General features: G+C 51.1%; 1 protein-coding gene across 1 annotated transcript in view; it reads left to right on the top strand.

Annotated features, from left to right (window-relative positions):
- The window catches only part of LOC119699072 (interferon-induced very large GTPase 1-like), a 179,779-nt gene extending 161,819 nt beyond the window's left edge, over nucleotides 1–17,960 (top strand). Inside the window, exon 2 of the mRNA XM_038132074.1 lies at nucleotides 9,071–17,960. Coding sequence (XP_037988002.1) covers nucleotides 9,073–16,383 — 7,311 coding nt within the window. The 5' untranslated portion in view covers nucleotides 9,071–9,072 and the 3' untranslated portion in view covers nucleotides 16,384–17,960. The remainder of the gene's footprint in view (nucleotides 1–9,070) is intronic.

Here is a 17,960-nt window from a genome sequence, read left to right as displayed (position 1 = left end):
CCTAGGCTGAAAGAAAAGACTTCCCCTATGGAGCCACGCCAACACTATGATTCACCCCAGATACTTTCCCCATATGTCCCAATTTCTCATGGTTTCCCCTTTTCCTGTTTCCTCATTATTTGTGGTATTCCTGGTGGCCAGCCTGTCTTCCCTGTAGGCTAATGGCCTTTGTCCTGCACTTTGTGCCGCTCCCCTGCCCTGTGTGCTGATCCCTACTCAAACTTGTACACACCACACAGCCAGGTCTTTTGTCCCTGATTACCCTTTGGTGTGCTAGGATAAACCTTCACTGGAATTTATCACACAATAGGCCCTTCTGCCTCTCTTCACTGAGAGTGAAGTGTGAGTTGTGGTGTGTGCACTTGACTGCTTTGCCTGAATGCCTACCCAAGTGGCTTTTCCACAGGAGGGGCTCATTGGGAAATAGCCAGCAGCATTCACCATCTAAATCACCATGCTGCTACAGGCAGGGACACCTTCCACTATCCCAGGTTCCTCCAAGTCAGGTCCAGCCTGGTCTGGAACACTTCCAGGGATCCAGGGACAGCCACAGCTTCTCTGGGCAACCTGTGCCAGGGCCTGGCTGTGCCTCAGCCTTTGAGCTGTGCCTGGCAGAAGCTCTCTGGCCACACACCATCAACTTGGAGAAGAGACAGTGGATGTGGGGGGATGTAGAGGAGGCAGAGTGTCCCCAACAGGGAAGGAGCCTGTCCTTGGAGAGGAGCTGGTGTCCCTGGGGCTGACAGAGCAGGAGCAGAGGAGCTTGATGCAGGATGATCCCCAGCCTTCTCCAGCCATGGTCACTCCTGCCATGGAGTCAGGAGTCCCGATGATTTCAGTTTGCAGTGTGCACGTTCCTGCTGGCTGGGGGCGAGGCAGGAGTGGGCTCCTGCTGTCCCAGGCTGGCAGGGCCAGAGAGGGAAAGGTTCTCTGGCTGCTCCTGAAGGGACACTGAGGAGCTCCTGAGCCCGAGGAAGCCGTGCAGCATGAGGTGCAGTGCTGGCAGAGAGGGGGTCATGGTTTAATGGTGCTGGAGAAGATTTCCTGGGGATGCTGGTGCCAGTAGCTGGGCACGCACCCAGGTGTGCCAGAGCCCACTGAGCCCTGGGCTCTATGCCAGCTCTGGGGTGGCAGCAGGGCCAGGGCAGTGCCCGTCCCCTGTGCTGGCACTGCTGGGGCACCTCCAGTGCTGGGGGCAGCTCTGGGCCCCTCCTGACAGCAAGAGAGACCTGCAGGGGCTGGAGCATGTCCAGGGAAGGGAAGAGAGCTGGGGAGGGAATGGAGCCCCAGGAGAGGCTGAGGGAGCTGGAAAGGGGCTCAGCCTGGAGGAAAGGAGGCTCAGGGGGGACCTTGTGGCTCTGCACAACTCCCTGACAGGAGGGGACAGCCGGGGGGGGGGTCAGGCTCTGCTCCCAGGGAAAGGGACAGGACAAGGGGCAATGGCCTCAGGTTGGGCCAGGGCAGGCTCAGGTTGGGCATCATGAGGAATTTCCCCATGGAAAGGATGGTCAGGCCTTGGCATGGGCTGCCCAGGGACATGGTCGAGTCTCATCTCTGCAGGTGTCCCAGGAAGGCCTGTATGTGGCTCTCAGTTCTCTGTGCTGGAGACATGGTAGGGATCAGGCACAGACTGGACTCGAGGGTCTAGGATTTTCCAGCCTCATTGATCCTGGGATTCTGTGCCTGTAACACTCCTGCAGCAGGGAATTCTTTGGCTGGAGGAAATATCCCTCTGGAGACAGGCTCAGCTAAACTGGGAACAGAGGGACCAAATCCATGCTCTGCAGGTGATGTGTCCCAGCCCTTCCTGGCAGCTGCTGAGGCTTCCCCTGAAGCTGGACAAAGGCCAGCTGTGTCTGCTCCAGCACTTGTGACTTGTCAGCCTGGGGCAGGTGATGGCTGTTCCTGGCAGGCTGGAGGTCTCCATATCCAAACTCCAGTGCTTGTTTTGAGGCCGTGGAGCAGGATTGGTGTGTCCACATGCCAAGGGAAAGCAATCCAGGCCCCCTGCTCTGGCTGGGTGTTGAATGTCCTGTGCCAAACCCCAGCGCTCTGTTACTGTCAGGTGTGGGGTTTCCCCTGCCAAGAAAGCTGCAGCCAGGCTCCGTTCCTGCTTTGCTTCCTCTGCTGGAGAGGTGCCCAAGGAAGTTCATGTTGGACGGTGCCTGGAGCAAGCTGGGACAGTGGGAGGTATCCCTGTCTTGGAATGGGGCAGCCACTGCTTCTCTAGGAATTCCATCCCAGTGCATCACAACTCTCCCAGGGAATAATTCCTTCCCTATATTTTATCTATCCCTGCTCCCAGGCAGTGGAAAGCCTTTCCCCCTTGTTCTGTCCCTCCAGGCCCCTGTCCAAAGTCCCTGTCCTGCTTTTTTTTTACATGTATGCATATCCAACAATCAGAGTTTACAATATTATCATTACCAGCAATCAGCGAGGTAGCTAAGGGTCAGAGTTCTGCATCATATGACAGTTGACTGTGAGCCAACTGTATTACAGCTCCTGCGTGGAATTCAGACAGTAATTCAATGATCTGACTGCAAAGGAGTGATTCCACTTTGACACTCAGCTGCAATAAAATGCCTGATTTCCTGGCATTACCCCGTTGCCTCTAAACAGGTGAAGCCGCACCCATCAAAGAGCCAGGGCTGCATAAAGAGGGGCTGGGATGGACTTCACCCAGCCCGGGAGCTGCAGGGCCTGGAGGGAGAAGGTAGGGGATGGGAATGGGGATGGGGAGGAGCAGCGGGGCTGGGAGCCAGGAGCAGCCGGGAGCGGGATCTTGTTGCTCTCCTGCCTCCTGTTCCCGGTGCTTTGCCGGGCTGGGGAGATGGCAGGGCAGGAGAAGAGGGGGCTGAGGGCAGCGGGCGGGCACTGTGTGCTCCGAGCATGGGCTGCAGGAAGCCTCCTTTGCTGGCACCGCTTTGGGGGAGCTCGGGGGAGCCGTGTGCGCTGCGGGGGCTGAGCTGAGCTGGGAGGGGGCCGGGGTCAGAGGTGGGAGCGGATGCCTGCACTTTCCTGAAGGCAGGAGCGATGGGACTGATGCTGGGGGGGGGGGGTTCCTGGCCCTGCGCCACTCCTTTGGGAGCAGGGCAGCTCCGTCGTGATGAGGGGCAGGCACAGGACATCCCACTCTGTCCCCAAGCCCAGGCAGTCCCGCTTCCTCCCCATGCAGGTAGATTGGGATTCTCCTCTCTTACACTCCAAGCATCACCACCCCGAGCGCTCCGGTCCCTGGGATAGCCCCACAAAGGCAGCAGTGTTCCCAGAGCCCCTTTCCCTGAGGCAGGGTTGCAGAAAACACTCTCGGGGGGCTGTTCCTGTGAAATGGGGTGCAGGCATTCCCATGGCAGGTCCTGCTGCCAGCCTTGCTGCTTCCTTCCTTTGCTTCCAAGGAGGATCTTGATCCCGAGTTATGCCCTGAATGTGCTCCGTGCCTCTCTGTGGGCACTGACACAGTTACATGGGGCATGTTCCCTATTCCTGCAGCACTGGGATGCCGTGCAGGGACTGCCAAGGGTGCCTGGGGGCAGAGCTTGTCTGGGCTGGAGTTAATGTTGTCCAGCTCAGGCCCCAGCTCCTTCTTTTCCACACCCTGCCGTGTACCCCAGTCCTGCCACTGCTGCTGTGCTGTGTTCCCTGAGCTGGGGCCCTTGGCTGCCAGTGTCTGCTGGGAAGCCAAGGCTGGAAGCAATGGGAGCATCTGATGTGAGGTGGGTGAGGGGAATCAGAGCCCACAGCCCTTGCACACATTGCCCAAATCTGCAGGGATTCCCAAGGGAAAGCTGCCCCTGAAGGCTCTGGAAGGGTGCAAGAGCCCTTGGATCTATAGGACCTGAGTCCAATCCCCTTGGTCCATTTCCTGTGCTGGTAAGAGTGTTGTGGCCTTGGTGGGATGGAAGCTGAATGCTTAGAAGGATTTTTTGCAAGGAATAAATCTCCCCTGTATCCAACTGAACTGAGACTGGGACAATTTTCAGGGTTGTGTGACAGTGCCAAAACCCCAAAGGATTAAAGGCAGGTGTCCAGTGAAAATGCAAGGTCTGTTAGGGTGAGAATCAAAGAATGATGGAATGGTCTGAGTTGGAAGGGACACACCATGGTGCTAGGAGAGGCAGGATTCAAAGCTTTACTGAATTCCCAAACACTCAGATTAACTGTCTGTCCTTGATCAACTCCATGTGTTCATGTGTTGTGAAAGGAAATTTAGGGTGAAAAGCAGGACTTTTTCTCTTGAGTCTGCAATGGCTGTGACCCATGACTGCCTTGTGCTTCAGGAGTTTTTCAATAAAATTGACCAGCAGTGATGGACCTGTACTGGTTTAAAAGACAGGTGTCCTGGAACCTTCCTGGAATGGAGAATATGACCCCCTTCTCTCCATATTATTACAACTTTGAAATTATGGGGCTTTTAGGCAAAGATACAGGGAAAGGAACAACAGGTATTTACTAGAGTATATGTGTGAAAAACACGTTCAGTCTCCTGTGAAAATTTTAAAAGTTTAATAAAGGACAATAGGAGACAAAGACAGTGAAGCAAAGATTACAGCCAAGTGCGTTTTGGCACTCAGCCAAGAGCACACCATCACCTTTGGGGATACCCCTTAAATACCTTTTCCATTACATCAGCCTGTTGCATATTCATACTCTTATGCATATCCATAAACTAGCTTACATTTTCCAGGAACTATTTTACATGGCCCCTCCTTCGGTCCACCTTTTTAGAGCATGCGTGTTTCTTGACTGTGGTTTTGGCTCCTTCTCTTTATCACTTCCAGTTTGGGCCTTGGTTCACACTGCCTTCAGACAGTAGATGCTGATAGCTGGCATATCTGTAGCAGGTGTCCTTATCCTATGTTCATTGGATGTTATCCCATCCAAGCAGGCATTTTAACACAAGCATAGCTATTTCACTACTATGTCTAAGCTTCATTAACAACAGAAATAAAAGCTGTATCTTTATAACAAAGGTACTTTAACATCACACATATAAAATCCATTTTAATATTTACAAAAAGCCAATATTATATTATGTATCTATAACATATGTATTTACCAAGAGATACAAACAACAGCAGCAACAACCAAAACCAGAAACCCAATCCCAGCCTCGTCTCACCTGTCAGGTACCGTCCCTGCGGTGCAGTTCCGGGCACAGCCAGCAGGGGCGCTGCTGGCTCCTGGCCAGGCAGGGCAGGTGCAATGATTCCTCCACTTTTAATACCACTCGCTGGGCTACGAGGTGTTCCCAGATAGCTGCATTAAAAGCCGGATAGCTCAGCCCTGATAAGAGCTGCCGGCCCGAGCTCTGAGCAGCGCCTTCCCAGCCTGCGCCTTGGCAAGTCTTTAGTGATATTCAGCTTTTGTGATTTTCAGCTTGTAGGAATGTGCCCCCTATGGACAGAGTGACCGAACCTTCCTCTGTCCCCCAAAAAGGAAAGAGCCCAGAAGTTTCTCCCGATGATCAGGTAGAAAAGTCTCTGATAGGACCTTGGGGACTTCTCCTCAAGTTTGGGGACAGCTAATTGGCCATAAGCCAAAAGGTCCCGCCTGGGCCATTTAGTAGAAAAGGACAGAACAAAGAAGCCAAATCGCTTTTGTGAGGTGTCTTTACCAGGAGCACAAGCTTGTGGCACCTGGATAGCTTTGAGTTTGTTATTTTGCCTTTATTAAACCTTTTTTATTCCTGACGCTGTCACATCAGCCTCCTGCTCCTTTTATGCCTCCCAATGAATGCTGAGCTATTCTGGGGTGTAGTGTTGAGGGGTTGAGAGCTTATCAGATCAGCTCAAAACCCCCCGGGCAAAACGCTACATCAGCTCATTAGTGATTTCAGCTCTTGGACTTGCTAGGCTAGGCTTAGGCAGGCAGAGCAGCATTCGGCCGAGTAGGAGAAGAGAGGAGAGAAGTTGTGTGAGGTTCCGAGAAGATGTCTTTATTGGTCTTCTTTGTAGCTCTTCTGCGAACGGTCTCAGGAACAGCGACTCTAATGAGCCGTGCAGAAACAGGGGTTTATATAGGGCAAAAGGGGATTGAGAATTGTCCGATGGTAAGGGTTAAAGGAAAGTGACCTATAGCCTTACAGAGAGATAAGCAAAGGTCTAAGAGCAGGAGAGAGGGGCTCCTAAGGTCCAGTCACCATGACTCAGCATTTTGCCTATCTTAGGCTTCCAAACGCCAAGGAAGCCAGGCAGGTTTGCAGGGCCTGCGCCTGCTGCACTCCACAGCTGCAGGGGGCACTGTGGCACAATCTCGGCAACCCCTCCACTGGCAATGGCGGCTCTGGTGACACAGGAGAGAGGAGTTGGCTTCCCCTGCACAGCCCACAGGGAGCAGCTGCTTTCAGTGCCACTGCACACCCGGGGTGGCAAATTAAAATGTAGCAAAAAACCCCAAAGCAGTGGGGGCCAGGTGGGGATCACTCCTTTGCACGGCTCACCGGTGATGGCTGGGCCTGAGGTCTGGGCCTGGTGGGGCTGGTCTCAGCACAGCACACAGTGGCTCTGGGCTCCCAAGCAGCACAGGAACAGAGAAGCAAGCTGGTGTGAGAAACAAGGTTCACTCTTTAAATTTTTTTAAAGTTTAATAAGAGATAAAAGGGACAGTATCCAGAGCTGGGGTGCTTGGCAAACTGCCAAAAGCCCACCGTTACCTTAAAATATTTATTTTATAGCTTTTTCATTACATTGGTTAAATGCGTATTTATGTGGATGATACATAGTCAAACATTCCTGTGAGCTTACACACTCAGGGAATACTTTTGCTTGGCTTGACCGTTGATGCATCTTCATTCTATTCTGCGGGTGAAATTCATATTTTTTATTTCTTCTTGAGGCTCTGTTTGGTTCTTCGACATTTTCAGATAATCTCCGAGGGTCAGTTCTTGCATTTTTGCTTTGGTGTTTATTCTCCTGGATCTCATCACTGTTACCATTCAGATAAGATAGTCCACAAGTACATTGAATCAACATAGATATTCACACCATTATCTGAGACAGTTACACAAAGAAAAGCATTTAACATTACATAGTCTCTATTTTAATCTTTTGCAAAAGCTTAAGCTATAATATATATATATTTATCATGCTACTATTTATAAAAGTCATATTGTGCATACAGAAGCTGTCAGATTATATCATAATAAATCAGTTTTCAAAGGTTACAAATACAACTATATCAAAATTGTTGTGATCACTAAAAACTTGGGAAAGCCAATATAAAAATGTGAAAACCAATATTGTCATTTATAACATCGGCAAGCTGTGGTCACAGTGCTGAAACAAGAAAAAAACATGAGGGGGTAAAAAAAGAAAAAACGCATTAGGGCAACTGGATCTCAGGTCAGACCCACTGTACCACATGGCCCCTGTGTTGATCACCCCTGCTGGAAGGAAGAGCAGCCCCTGGCCCCCAACCCTCCACTGAACCCTGGGCCACCCTTCATGCATCATGATACTCCTGAATCAGAGAGGGGACATTGACAGCTCCAGACACAAACCATATCCAAAACCAAACTGGCTATGGGATGAGAACCACCCCCAAAACAGGACCCCAGCACCTTCCAGAGCCATTTCCCAGAGGCCCTCTGTAATTTGCGCCTGAGCAGCCTGAAGTCTGCTCCCCTCAAGGCTGGGGTTGAAGGTTTGCTGGCACTATTCCTCCTGTCAGCAGAGATTTTAGGCTCAGTGGGTCTATGGTGGCTCCGTGGACGAGATGGCCAATCGGCACTTGCCAGACGAGACCCTCTGTGCTAAGGAGAAGCATATCACAGAGGGCACCTCTCTGAGTTGGCTCCCAGCATCTCCAGTCACTCCTGATGGGCCACCAGAATGTCCCAGGCACAGCTGTGGGCAGGGACAAGGTGGATTTTCCTCCTGCACTGGGCTGGGCCCCTGAGTGTGCCAGGAAGCAGCTCCTGGGAAGAGGCCAGAGAGGGGCGAGGGAGGGGCTGCGCTGGCAGCTGGAGCAGGAGCACAGCTCAGAGCCCCTGGGGCCGTGCCGGGCATGGGGGGAGTGTGTCTGGGGAGTGTGGGGTGCCCATGGGGGGAGTGTGTGAGCGCTGCCTCCGGGTGCTGGGAGCAGCAGGTTGGGCCAGGCAGCGAGCAGGGCATCTGTAGGCTGGGCAGAGGCTGCAGGATGCAGGCAGGGCTGTTGGATGGGCAGAGGGGCTGTGCCAGTGCTCCAGGGAGCCAGGAATGGCCCCAGCTGTCTGCATTTGTGGATTGAGGAGTTCTGCTGGGAGGACGTGGGTGATGGTGAAGGCAGTACCTTGTCCAGAGCAGGTTGTGTGGCTGAGTGTGTGCTGTGTGTGTGTCTGTCTGTCTGTGTGTGTCTCTTTGTCTGTGTTTGTGCCCCTGGGATACACACTCAGCTTCAGGGTTGATCCTGCAAACAGGAAAGTAACAGGCACATCCAGAGTGCAGGGAAGGAGACCCTGGCTCTTTTGCCATCCCAGGCCTGGCTCCAGCAGCTGGGTGGGAGAGATCCCCAGGGCTACAGCTGCTGCTGAGTCTCTGACAGGAGCCTGGGGCCTCTGACAACACCTTAGGGAAAGTCTTTGTTCTTCCTTATGAGAAATGACCATCCCCTTTTTAAAAATTTAAAAGGGATATAAAACCTTTACAACAATTGCAATAAAAAGACTAAATAAGAAAAACAGACCTGGGAGCTTCCTCATAGCTGCTTACCTAGTAGCTGGCTCATCTTCAAGATGGATGCTTTGCCTTTTATACCCTCTGGTGGAGAGGTTTCCATCAGTCAACCCTGGCCCCTCCCAAAGTCTGTCAGTCAACTCTTGTTTGCTGTTTCTGGAGTCTGCTTTCTTGCAGACAAGTTTTTGTACAAGCCTTCTTTCCCAGATGGGAAATGTCCCAGATGACTCAGACAGTCTGATGGCAACAATATGGGGCCGGGAGGGGAAGGGGACTATGGAAAGAAGAGAGGACATCTAAACAACAGACTACAAGAACATAATGAAACATCAATAGAGCTTCTCTTAATATTCACACAGTATTCATCCTTTTATTGGGAGAGCCAATCATCTCATTATCATTCTATACCTGCTCCACAGCCATGGCTTCACAGGAGGACACACAGGAGGGGGATGCAAAGGCCCAGCTCCTGGCAGAGGCGTTTGAGAAGGAAGGACTGGATGCTGCATACTGGCTGCCCAAAGCTTCACAGATCCTGGGAATCAAGTGCAGAGAAGCCCTGCAACATCTGGAATACGAAGACTTCCTAAAGCTGGACTGTGAGGTTAGGCACCCTTGGGAAAAGAAGGCACTACAGAAACTCCTGAAAATAACAGATGACAAAACAACCACTAAAGCGGTGAAGAAGGAGTACATGGAGAAGACAAAGCAAAAACAAGAAGAGGCCAAACAAGCCCTGAAGGATCTGACAGAAATGCTCAAGAGCCGCAGCCAAAGCCAGGATACTCTGAGGGAGAAAGCAGAGACTCTGTGGCGAGCCATGGAGATTCCCAAAGAGTTCTGGCCACCACCAGAGAAACCCTTGGCAGATGTGGTGGAGAGCATCCAGAAGCAGCTGGAGCTGCAGGAGCTGTCAGTAGGCAGGAGGGAGAACATCCCTGACACGGAGGTGCTGACACGGGCGTCGGGGGGACTGGCCCTGCAGGGCATCTACAGAACCAGCAGACCTGAAGATGTGCTGGCAAGGCGAGAGAAGCTCCTCAGGGTTCCTGAGGGCTTCCAGCTGGCCGGTCCGGAGCAAGGATCGCTGCTTGAGAGGAAGGAGTTCTCCTCCTCTGCAGCAGAATCCACTTTCACCAAGTCCATGGAGCAGCTGGGGTTCAGCATGAGCGTTTCTGCCAAATCCTCATTCTGGGGGATTAATCTGGGAGGGAGTACAGAGCACAGCAGCTCCTCGCAGTCACAGGACACCCACCAGTCCCGCTCTGAGCAGAGCTACATTTGCATCTCCAAGTACCAGTACATCCCTCTGGCCTCCTGCTACTTCCAAAGGCATCAGCTTCGCCTCTCAGATGCGGCTCTGCGGGAGCTGCAAGACATGGAGAAGCAGCTTTTGAACTTTAGTTGGAAAGAAGACAACCCCACCTTGGTGAAGATGTGTGAGAGCTTCTTCAGCAGGTTTGGGACCCACATAAACCAGGGTCCCCTCCACTTTGGGGGGATATTCTGGTGGAAGGCATCTACAGAAGGATTCCGAGCTGAGCAGAAGGAAGAGATGAAGCGACAAACGTCTGAAGCACTGAACAGCTTTGTCAGGAAGAGCTATGGTGACTTGGTGGCAAGTGCTGCGGGGGCCCTGGATGTTCCTAAATCCAGGTCAAAGACTTCTGTCCTGGGGAGAGCCAGAGAGAATTCTCATGCAGCAATTCAGCTCTATGTGATGAACACAGGGGGCCCAGCAGACACAGCTTCCCTTCCTCAGTGGAAAACGGGGCTCATGTCTGATAACACAACGTGGTGCATTATCGACCGTGGCTTTCAGCTGATCCCAGTGTGGGAAATCATCCTGGGCAATCACTGCGGGGATTTTAAGTCTGTTGGTCAGGTGAGCAGAGCCCTCAGGGCTGGGTACAAAGCGCTGACAAATCAGAGCATCGGCACCATTTATGGAGAGGAACTGGGCAGTGCAGTGCAAGAGGCCAGAGATTTCATGGGGACTGTGAGAGCCTGGGAGGTGACAAAAGTGGACGAAAAGAAGCTGATCATGCTGATGGAGCTAAAAGATTATCTGAATGCAAAAACTGGGAACCCCAGTGTGTGGATCAACGTGTGCCTGTTGGATAAAGCCCTGCAGGACTTCCTGGTGAACACTGTGCGCAGCTGCCAGGAGTCACCTCCAGAAAACACCACATCTATCAAGGTAAAGTTGAGGAGCCTCCTGAATCCTCATATCTACTCTGTCAAGGACTTCCCTGAGGCTTCCTTCATTATGAAATGGGTCTTCCAGACTGAGCACCCACGTCCCAGATCTCCCAAAGTCTCTGAGGTTCAAGGGCTCATCAAAACACTGCAGCAAATGAAGGAGCGAATCCATGCTGTCACCTACGCACCAGGAAGCTCTGCCTCTGACGTTCATAAAGCAAAGAGAGAAGCCACCCAGATGAGCAGCCTTGCCATTTATTCCTTACTCCAGTCTCTCCAGGAACAGGCTCAGAATGACATGGAACTGTTGGTGCTCTTGGTTGTGACCAGCACAGGGTACAAGGTGGAAAGCAGCACTTTTCAGCACCTTCTTGGACACCCAGAAATTCACTACATGGCCAAGGAAATGGAAGCGGCACATAAGGAGTACATGAACCTGAAGGAGCAAGATGCCAACAGAGCTGAGGCCTCTCTTCTGCTGACGGGTCTGACTGTGACCCCTGAAAGTCAAAAGCTGTCCCCTGGGCAGAAGAGAGAGCGTTTAGTTTTCATGGAAGATCACATGAAAGGCTTGTGGTCCACACGGATAAAGAATCTCCTCCAAAAGCACCGGGGAGGCGAAGACTGGGAGAGGCTGGAACAGAACTTACATTCCTTGATCAGTGGGTGCTTGGATGATAAATGGGATGAACAGAGGAAGCAGAACATACTCAGTGACCTGGAAGACACTTTTCCAACACCTGAGTCCTCCAGTCAGTCCCAATCCAAGTCAGACAGCAGTGAATCCAAAGAAAAGGAAGCCATTTCAAACCAGGAGTTCCTCCAGCTGCTGAAGCGCCTTGGACTGGAAAGTTACTATCGAAAGAAAATGGGGATGGGAGATTTCCGCACCATCGGCAAGACATCTCTGCAGGACAGCCAGCCCAGCCAAGACGAAGAACTGCCATTTTATTTCTTGCAGAAGCTGTTAACCGTGGATTACCAGGTGAGGTACCTGACTTGCTGGAAAAGGAACAACCCAGGCCTTGCACCTCTGCTACAAAATGGAGAGCAAGAGCACCAACAATCAGACTCCTTTGAAAACTTTCTTGGTAAGATGATGGAAGCAGCTCCTGAACATGCAAGCATGGACAGCCATGTGCACCCCATGGACCTGCAGATGGCCATTTTCCATTGTGCTGATGACTTCCTGAGACAGACCCTTGCAACCAAGCTGGCCTTCTGCCAACTGGCGCTGCCTCTGCTGGTGCCCAACCCAAGCACTTCACGCATCGAGTTCCCGCTCTATGCCCTCAGCCAAATCCAAAGGAGCTGGAAAGAGGCGGACAAGTCAGGAAAGCAGGCCCAAACAAAGACTGTCAGCAACAAACTCATCTTTCAGGCACAGACACCCATTGTGTCTTTCATCCGCATTGGCAGCTCAGCCTCCTCTTCCAAATCCCAGCTCCTGAATGCTCTGCTGAGCAAACGCAAACACGACACTTTCTTCCACCGCCACTGCAGAGGCAGCACCAGAGAGCGTTTGTTGATGGAAGGGCTGGTGGAGATCGCCTGGTACTGCCCCCGTGGAAGCCCCGATGACACCTTTGATTGCTGCGTGGCTTTCTGTAACCTGCATGGAGACGCCAGGGATCACGGAGCACAGCTGCAGTTCCTGCAGGAGATATCTGCTGTCAACGTGGCTCTTGTGTCTGATTGGGAGCACATGGACGACAGGGGGAAAAATATTCTGCAGGACCTGTGGCAGTCAGAAAGACCTTTGGTTTGCCTTCTCACAGAAAAAGAGAATGTTGCAGCTGGACAATCCGGCAGAACCATAACAATAGGGATCAAGAACAGAAACGAAGCAGAAATGACGCTCCAGCTGACCAAGACAATTGGGAATCTCCTGAATGGGTCTAATCCATATTTCAGCCTGGAGGCCTGTGTGGACAAAGCTCGCCAGCATGGATTCATAGTGGATGCAGATCAACCCACATGTGTGACAGCCAAAGCAAAGGCAAAGGAGCTGGTGGAGCTTCTGAAGAAAAAGAAGCTGTCGGAGATCAAATCCCAGCTGCTGCCACTTCAAGGAAAACTGTGGCTCCAATGGTGCCAAAAGGACAAAGAACTCACTCGCTTGCAGGAGAAGGGGAACAAGAGCATTGAGCATCATCGCAGCCAAATTGAACATGACAAGAAAGCAATAAGAAGAAAGCAGCTTGAGCAAGCTTTCCCTCTCAACACACTCATGAAATCATTCCTTGGCTTTCTCCAGGCCCAGCCAGCAGATACCAAGAAATACTTCCTGCAGTGGATGAAGGTCTTTATGGACGAGCTGTCTTGTGGTCACCTTGAAGAACTGAGGAGAGACTATCACAAGTTATGGTCTGAAATCCTGTCAAGAAAGAAAACCGAGAAAAAATCCAGAGGCAATGCTGAGTTGCTGGGTCGATTGGATGCCCTCTCTGATGAAATCAATGATTCATCCATCGGCCTGGAGCACCTTCTGAGAGAGGCAGGGCAGATTTATGAAGCTCTGCAATTAATGAACTCCAAGAACGACAATTTTGACAAACTGCCAGAAATTGCAGCAGATCTGATGGTTTTAGGATATCCCATGGAGCTGATGGATGGGGATGCTTCTTACCTGGCCTTGCGCTGGGTGGGAGCAATCTTTGACAGCTTAATTGAGAGGCTGGGGGACAAACGAGTGTTTGTGCTCTCCGTGCTGGGCATCCAGAGCACGGGCAAGTCCACCCTGCTGAATGCCATGTTTGGTCTGCAGTTCAACGTCAGCGCAGGGAGATGCACCCGCGGAGCCTTCATGCAGCTCATCCCAGTGGCAGAGGAGCTGCAGCAAGACTTGGGCTTTGATTTTGTGCTGGTGGTTGACACAGAGGGACTTCGTGCCATCGAGATGGCCAATAAACACTCCCTGAACCATGACAACGAGCTGGCCACCTTTGTCATTGGTGTCGGCAACCTGACTGTGATCAATATCTTTGGAGAAAATCCGTCAGAAATGCAAGATGTTCTCCAGATTGCTGTGCAGGCTTTCCTGAGGATGAAGAAAGTCAATCTTTCCCCAAGCTGCCTCTTTGTCCACCAAAACGTGGGAGAAGCAACTGCCAAGGAGCAGAACATGGAAGGACAAAGGCGTTTGCAGGAAAAGCTGGATGAAATGGCGGTGGTTGCTGCTCAGCAGGAATTCTGTGATGTCTCCTCCTTCAGCGATGTCATTGGCTTTGATGTGAACACCCACATTCACTACTTTGCTCACCTGTGGGAAGGAAACCCCCCAATGGCACCACCCAACCCCACCTACAGCCAGAACATCCAGCAACTCAAGAGCAAAATCTTCCAGTCTGCCAAGAAGGAGTCACAGCGCAGCATTTTGAGGCTCTCAAGCCTGAAGGATCGTATTGGTGACCTCTGGAATGCTTTGCTGAATGAAAACTTTGTCTTCAGCTTCAAGAATTCTCTGGAGATTGCTGTCTACAGGAGACTGGAAAGTGCCTTTAGTCAGTGGACCTGGAGGCTGAGGAATCACATCTTAGATGTACAGATGAGACTGGACAACAAAATTCGGAATGGGGACTTTCAGAATGTCACCAGAGAACACCTTGAAGGGCTGGTGCAAGAGACAAGTGATGCCATTGAGAAAGAAGTGGAAGAGTATTTCAGGGAAGACAAAGACTGTGAGACACTGGTCCAGTGGAAATCCAGCACCGAGCTGAAGCTGAAAGAATTAAAAGAGACTCTTCTTCTTGAAACACAAAAGAAATGTGAGAATCTTATTGAGTTACAGAAGGAGCAGAGGAAACTGGATGCAAGGAAATTGGAATACGAAGATGAGCTCCTGAGAAAGAGCAGGGAGCTGGCTGTGAGTCTGAAAGGGAAGAGTCTCAGTGAGAGAGAACTAAAGAACCACTTTACTCTTGTCTGGAACCAGTGGATTACTGAAGTCTCTGTTGCAGCTCCTCCTCCAGAACGGGTGGATATTGATGCAGAAATTGAAGATGTCCTTCTTGAGTATTTTAAGGAGCCGGGAATCCATGCACGGATCACGTCATTTCCAAAAGGCAGAGGATTTTCTTTTGATCCAGAGAAACACATCATGAAGAAAAAGTATTTAGGCTTTATCACTGATCCCAGGAGCATTTTCAATGCTGATATGATCAACTTTCAGCACATCACAGACATCATCATAGCGTCTGTGAAGGCAAACATTTCTAAGAAGGAAGAGGAGAAACGTGATTACAGTAGAAATTTTATCCATGAAATACTCAATGAAGTACAGAAACATGTGAACTCAGTCCCTAGCAATGGAAAATGTACTTTGAACAGGGAGTACAGCATAGATTTGACTCTGTATCTGTGCAGAATGGCAGCAGAAAGGTTTAAAGCCATGCACGAAGCATTCCGAAAGGCAAATGACCCAGTTGTGTACCTGAACAGCAAGAGAGAAGATTTCTTCCAGTGTTTCCAGATTTCCTGCCAAGGAGCCACTTCTGTAACAACTTTTGCTGTTTTCCTTTGTGACAAGATTGAACCAGCTCTTCGCCGTGCCGTCTATGAGAGGACGGCTAAAGACATCGCTGAGGACATGCAGGGCCAATTCCCAGATTTCCAGGGCAGCAGAGCCAATCTGGAAGTTTGCATCCTGAGATACCTGGCAGAACAGGAAAATTTTGAGTATTTCAAGCAGTACCTTAGGTCTCCAAAACAGTTTTTTGAGAGTTACATTGAGATACGAGTTAGAAAGCACTGTTTAGATGAGAGTAGGAGGCTGGAGATGTTTTTAGATTCCTCCCTTGATATTTTCTATGAAAACATCCTTTCAGCTGTTTCTTTATCAACCCGAATTGTCAAAGACAGAAAAGACAGAGAAAACAAAATCTCTCTCTGGCTGGATGAATTTTGCAGGGAGCTGTCAGAGGTGATCAACTTGCCCAGAAGTGACCTGAAGGGCATCGAGCACCAGGAGGTCACAGACATTGAGTTCCTGAGCAGTGCCATGGCAGAAGCTCTGGTTGCCCTAAAGGACAGGCTCATGAAAGAATTGGCTGGTGCTGACCTGAGCTCATTTCCAAGGCAGCCTCACACCATCCTGGCGGAGCATTTTTCAGGATGCTGGGTACAGTGTCCCTTTTGTGGGGCTGTGTGCACAAACACCATGTGGAATCACGATGGAGACCATCAGGTGGTTTACCATCGCCCACAAGCTTTGATGGGACGCAAGTGGCATAGGACAGACCACCTAACCATTGATATTTGTTCCAGCCTCGTTGCAAGTGATGTCTCATTTGGAGTTGGTGATGATGAATGGATGCCATACAAGAGATACCGTGATGCTGGACCCCCTTATTCGACTTGGAACATTCTTCCTGATTCATCCATGCAGGCGTACTGGAAGTGGTTTGTGTCTCATTTCAGGACACAGCTGGAAGCTTTGTACAATCGGAAATTTCAGGGCAAAGGAGAAATCCCTGAGGCATGGCGGAGAATTACCAAGCAGGAAGCACTGTCTGAGCTGAAGAAGCGTTAGGCCACAGCCATGTGGAGGAAGAACCACAAGAGCTTTGCGGTTTAGGAGAACTTTGTACCAGGCTCTCCACAAAATGCACTTACAATGATAATGCTCTCAAACCATGTTCCCCATAATGGTGTCTAATTTTTCCCAAATTTGATGAAATAAGGCACATTACTGCAGCCTTCGCTCAGCAATTCCCTTGCTTCATGGGAAAGCCAGAATCTGCTTGCCTGTTTGCCATAAACATTTCCCTCTGCTTTCACACAGAGCCAAACCAAAACCCTTCCTGGAGGCTATCAGCCTCATGGCCAAGCCTGAGCCCAAGGGCCAGGGATGGGGCAAAGGCAACACTCAAAGCACTCCTTGGATCAGCTGCTGTGAGACAAGAAGGTACAGTGTCCCAAAGGCAGTTTTCCTGCTTGGAGAAAGGTCTGCAAGACCTTAGGCCAGCTCCACGCTGGCTGCAAGCTGGGCTGCTTGGCTTTTGGGCATCATCCTTCTTTTCCTCCCTCACTGCAGCCTCCTGGATCAACCGAGGCCGTTCTCCCAGCAGGAGCTGTTGTGCCTGCGAGCTCAGGAAAGCAGTGACATCATCTCCCAGGGGCCCAGGCAGTGTTTTCACTCCCTGTCTCAGGGTTGCTATGTCTCTGTCCAGGGCAGCCGCTCCTGCTCCGGTGACTGGGGCTGCTGCCCTTCCCTGCAGCCCTCAGCCCCAGCAGGAGCTGCTCCTGCCCTTGGACTCTCTGCTGAGCAAAAGCCTTTGGAATGCCCCATGTGGAGAATCCTGTCTGCCAGCACCTGCTGCAGCAGCCCTTGGGGCAGTGCTGGTGCTGTCCAGGCAGGCTGGTGGCACTGGAGCGGTGCTCTGGAGAAGGTGGCACCAGCTGGCTCTGCCCCAGGGAGCTGTGGGGGCTTTTGCTGTGCAGGTGCTGCAACCCTGCTGGCAATGGGAGGGCCAAACCCTCCTGGAGAGCTACTGAAGGGCTGCTTCAGCCTCATCACCTGCAGGCTCTGCTAATAAAGGAGTTGATTTGGACTGGTCTGTGTCTCCTTTGTGTTCAGGGGAGGCACAGCTGGGGGGTGACTCATGCTCTGTGTGCTGCAGACAGGCAGGGGACAGGGGGTGGCACTGGGGGAGGGGGTGAGACAGCAGAAGTTCTGCTCCATTCAGGGTCCCTGCTCCAGGAGGCGCTTTTCTGTTCTGGCCTAATACTCTGAGATGTTTTGGGGCAGAGTCCAGGACTCAGTCTGGGATGTGGGGGGCTGGTTTATGGCCGCTTTTTTGGTTCAATGGTTGAGAATAGACGTTGTGTATGTTCCTGCAGGGACATTGCTATAGTTTAGCTCTCCACCCTGGGTCTGCCCAACACCACTGCTCCAGCCCACTGCTCCGCAGATCCTCCCACAGTTTAACCCTTTTGCTCCATCTTAGGTGTGAAAAATACGTATTGTAAGATTGGCTCTTTGTAAATATTAAAATGAACACTATATGTGTTATGTTGGAAAGTTATACTATATTAATCTCTTTTAAGTAGGGCTGTATTAATCTCTTTTAAGTATTGTGGTAAATAGAGTTTTTAAGCTGTAGCATA

The sequence above is a fragment of the Motacilla alba genome, chromosome 3 (genome assembly GCF_015832195.1).
Source record: "Motacilla alba alba isolate MOTALB_02 chromosome 3, Motacilla_alba_V1.0_pri, whole genome shotgun sequence".
In the NCBI taxonomy this organism is placed as follows: Eukaryota; Metazoa; Chordata; class Aves; order Passeriformes; family Motacillidae; genus Motacilla; species Motacilla alba.
Note: the sequence above shows the minus strand (reverse complement) of the source record. Positions and strands in the feature narration are given on the sequence as shown.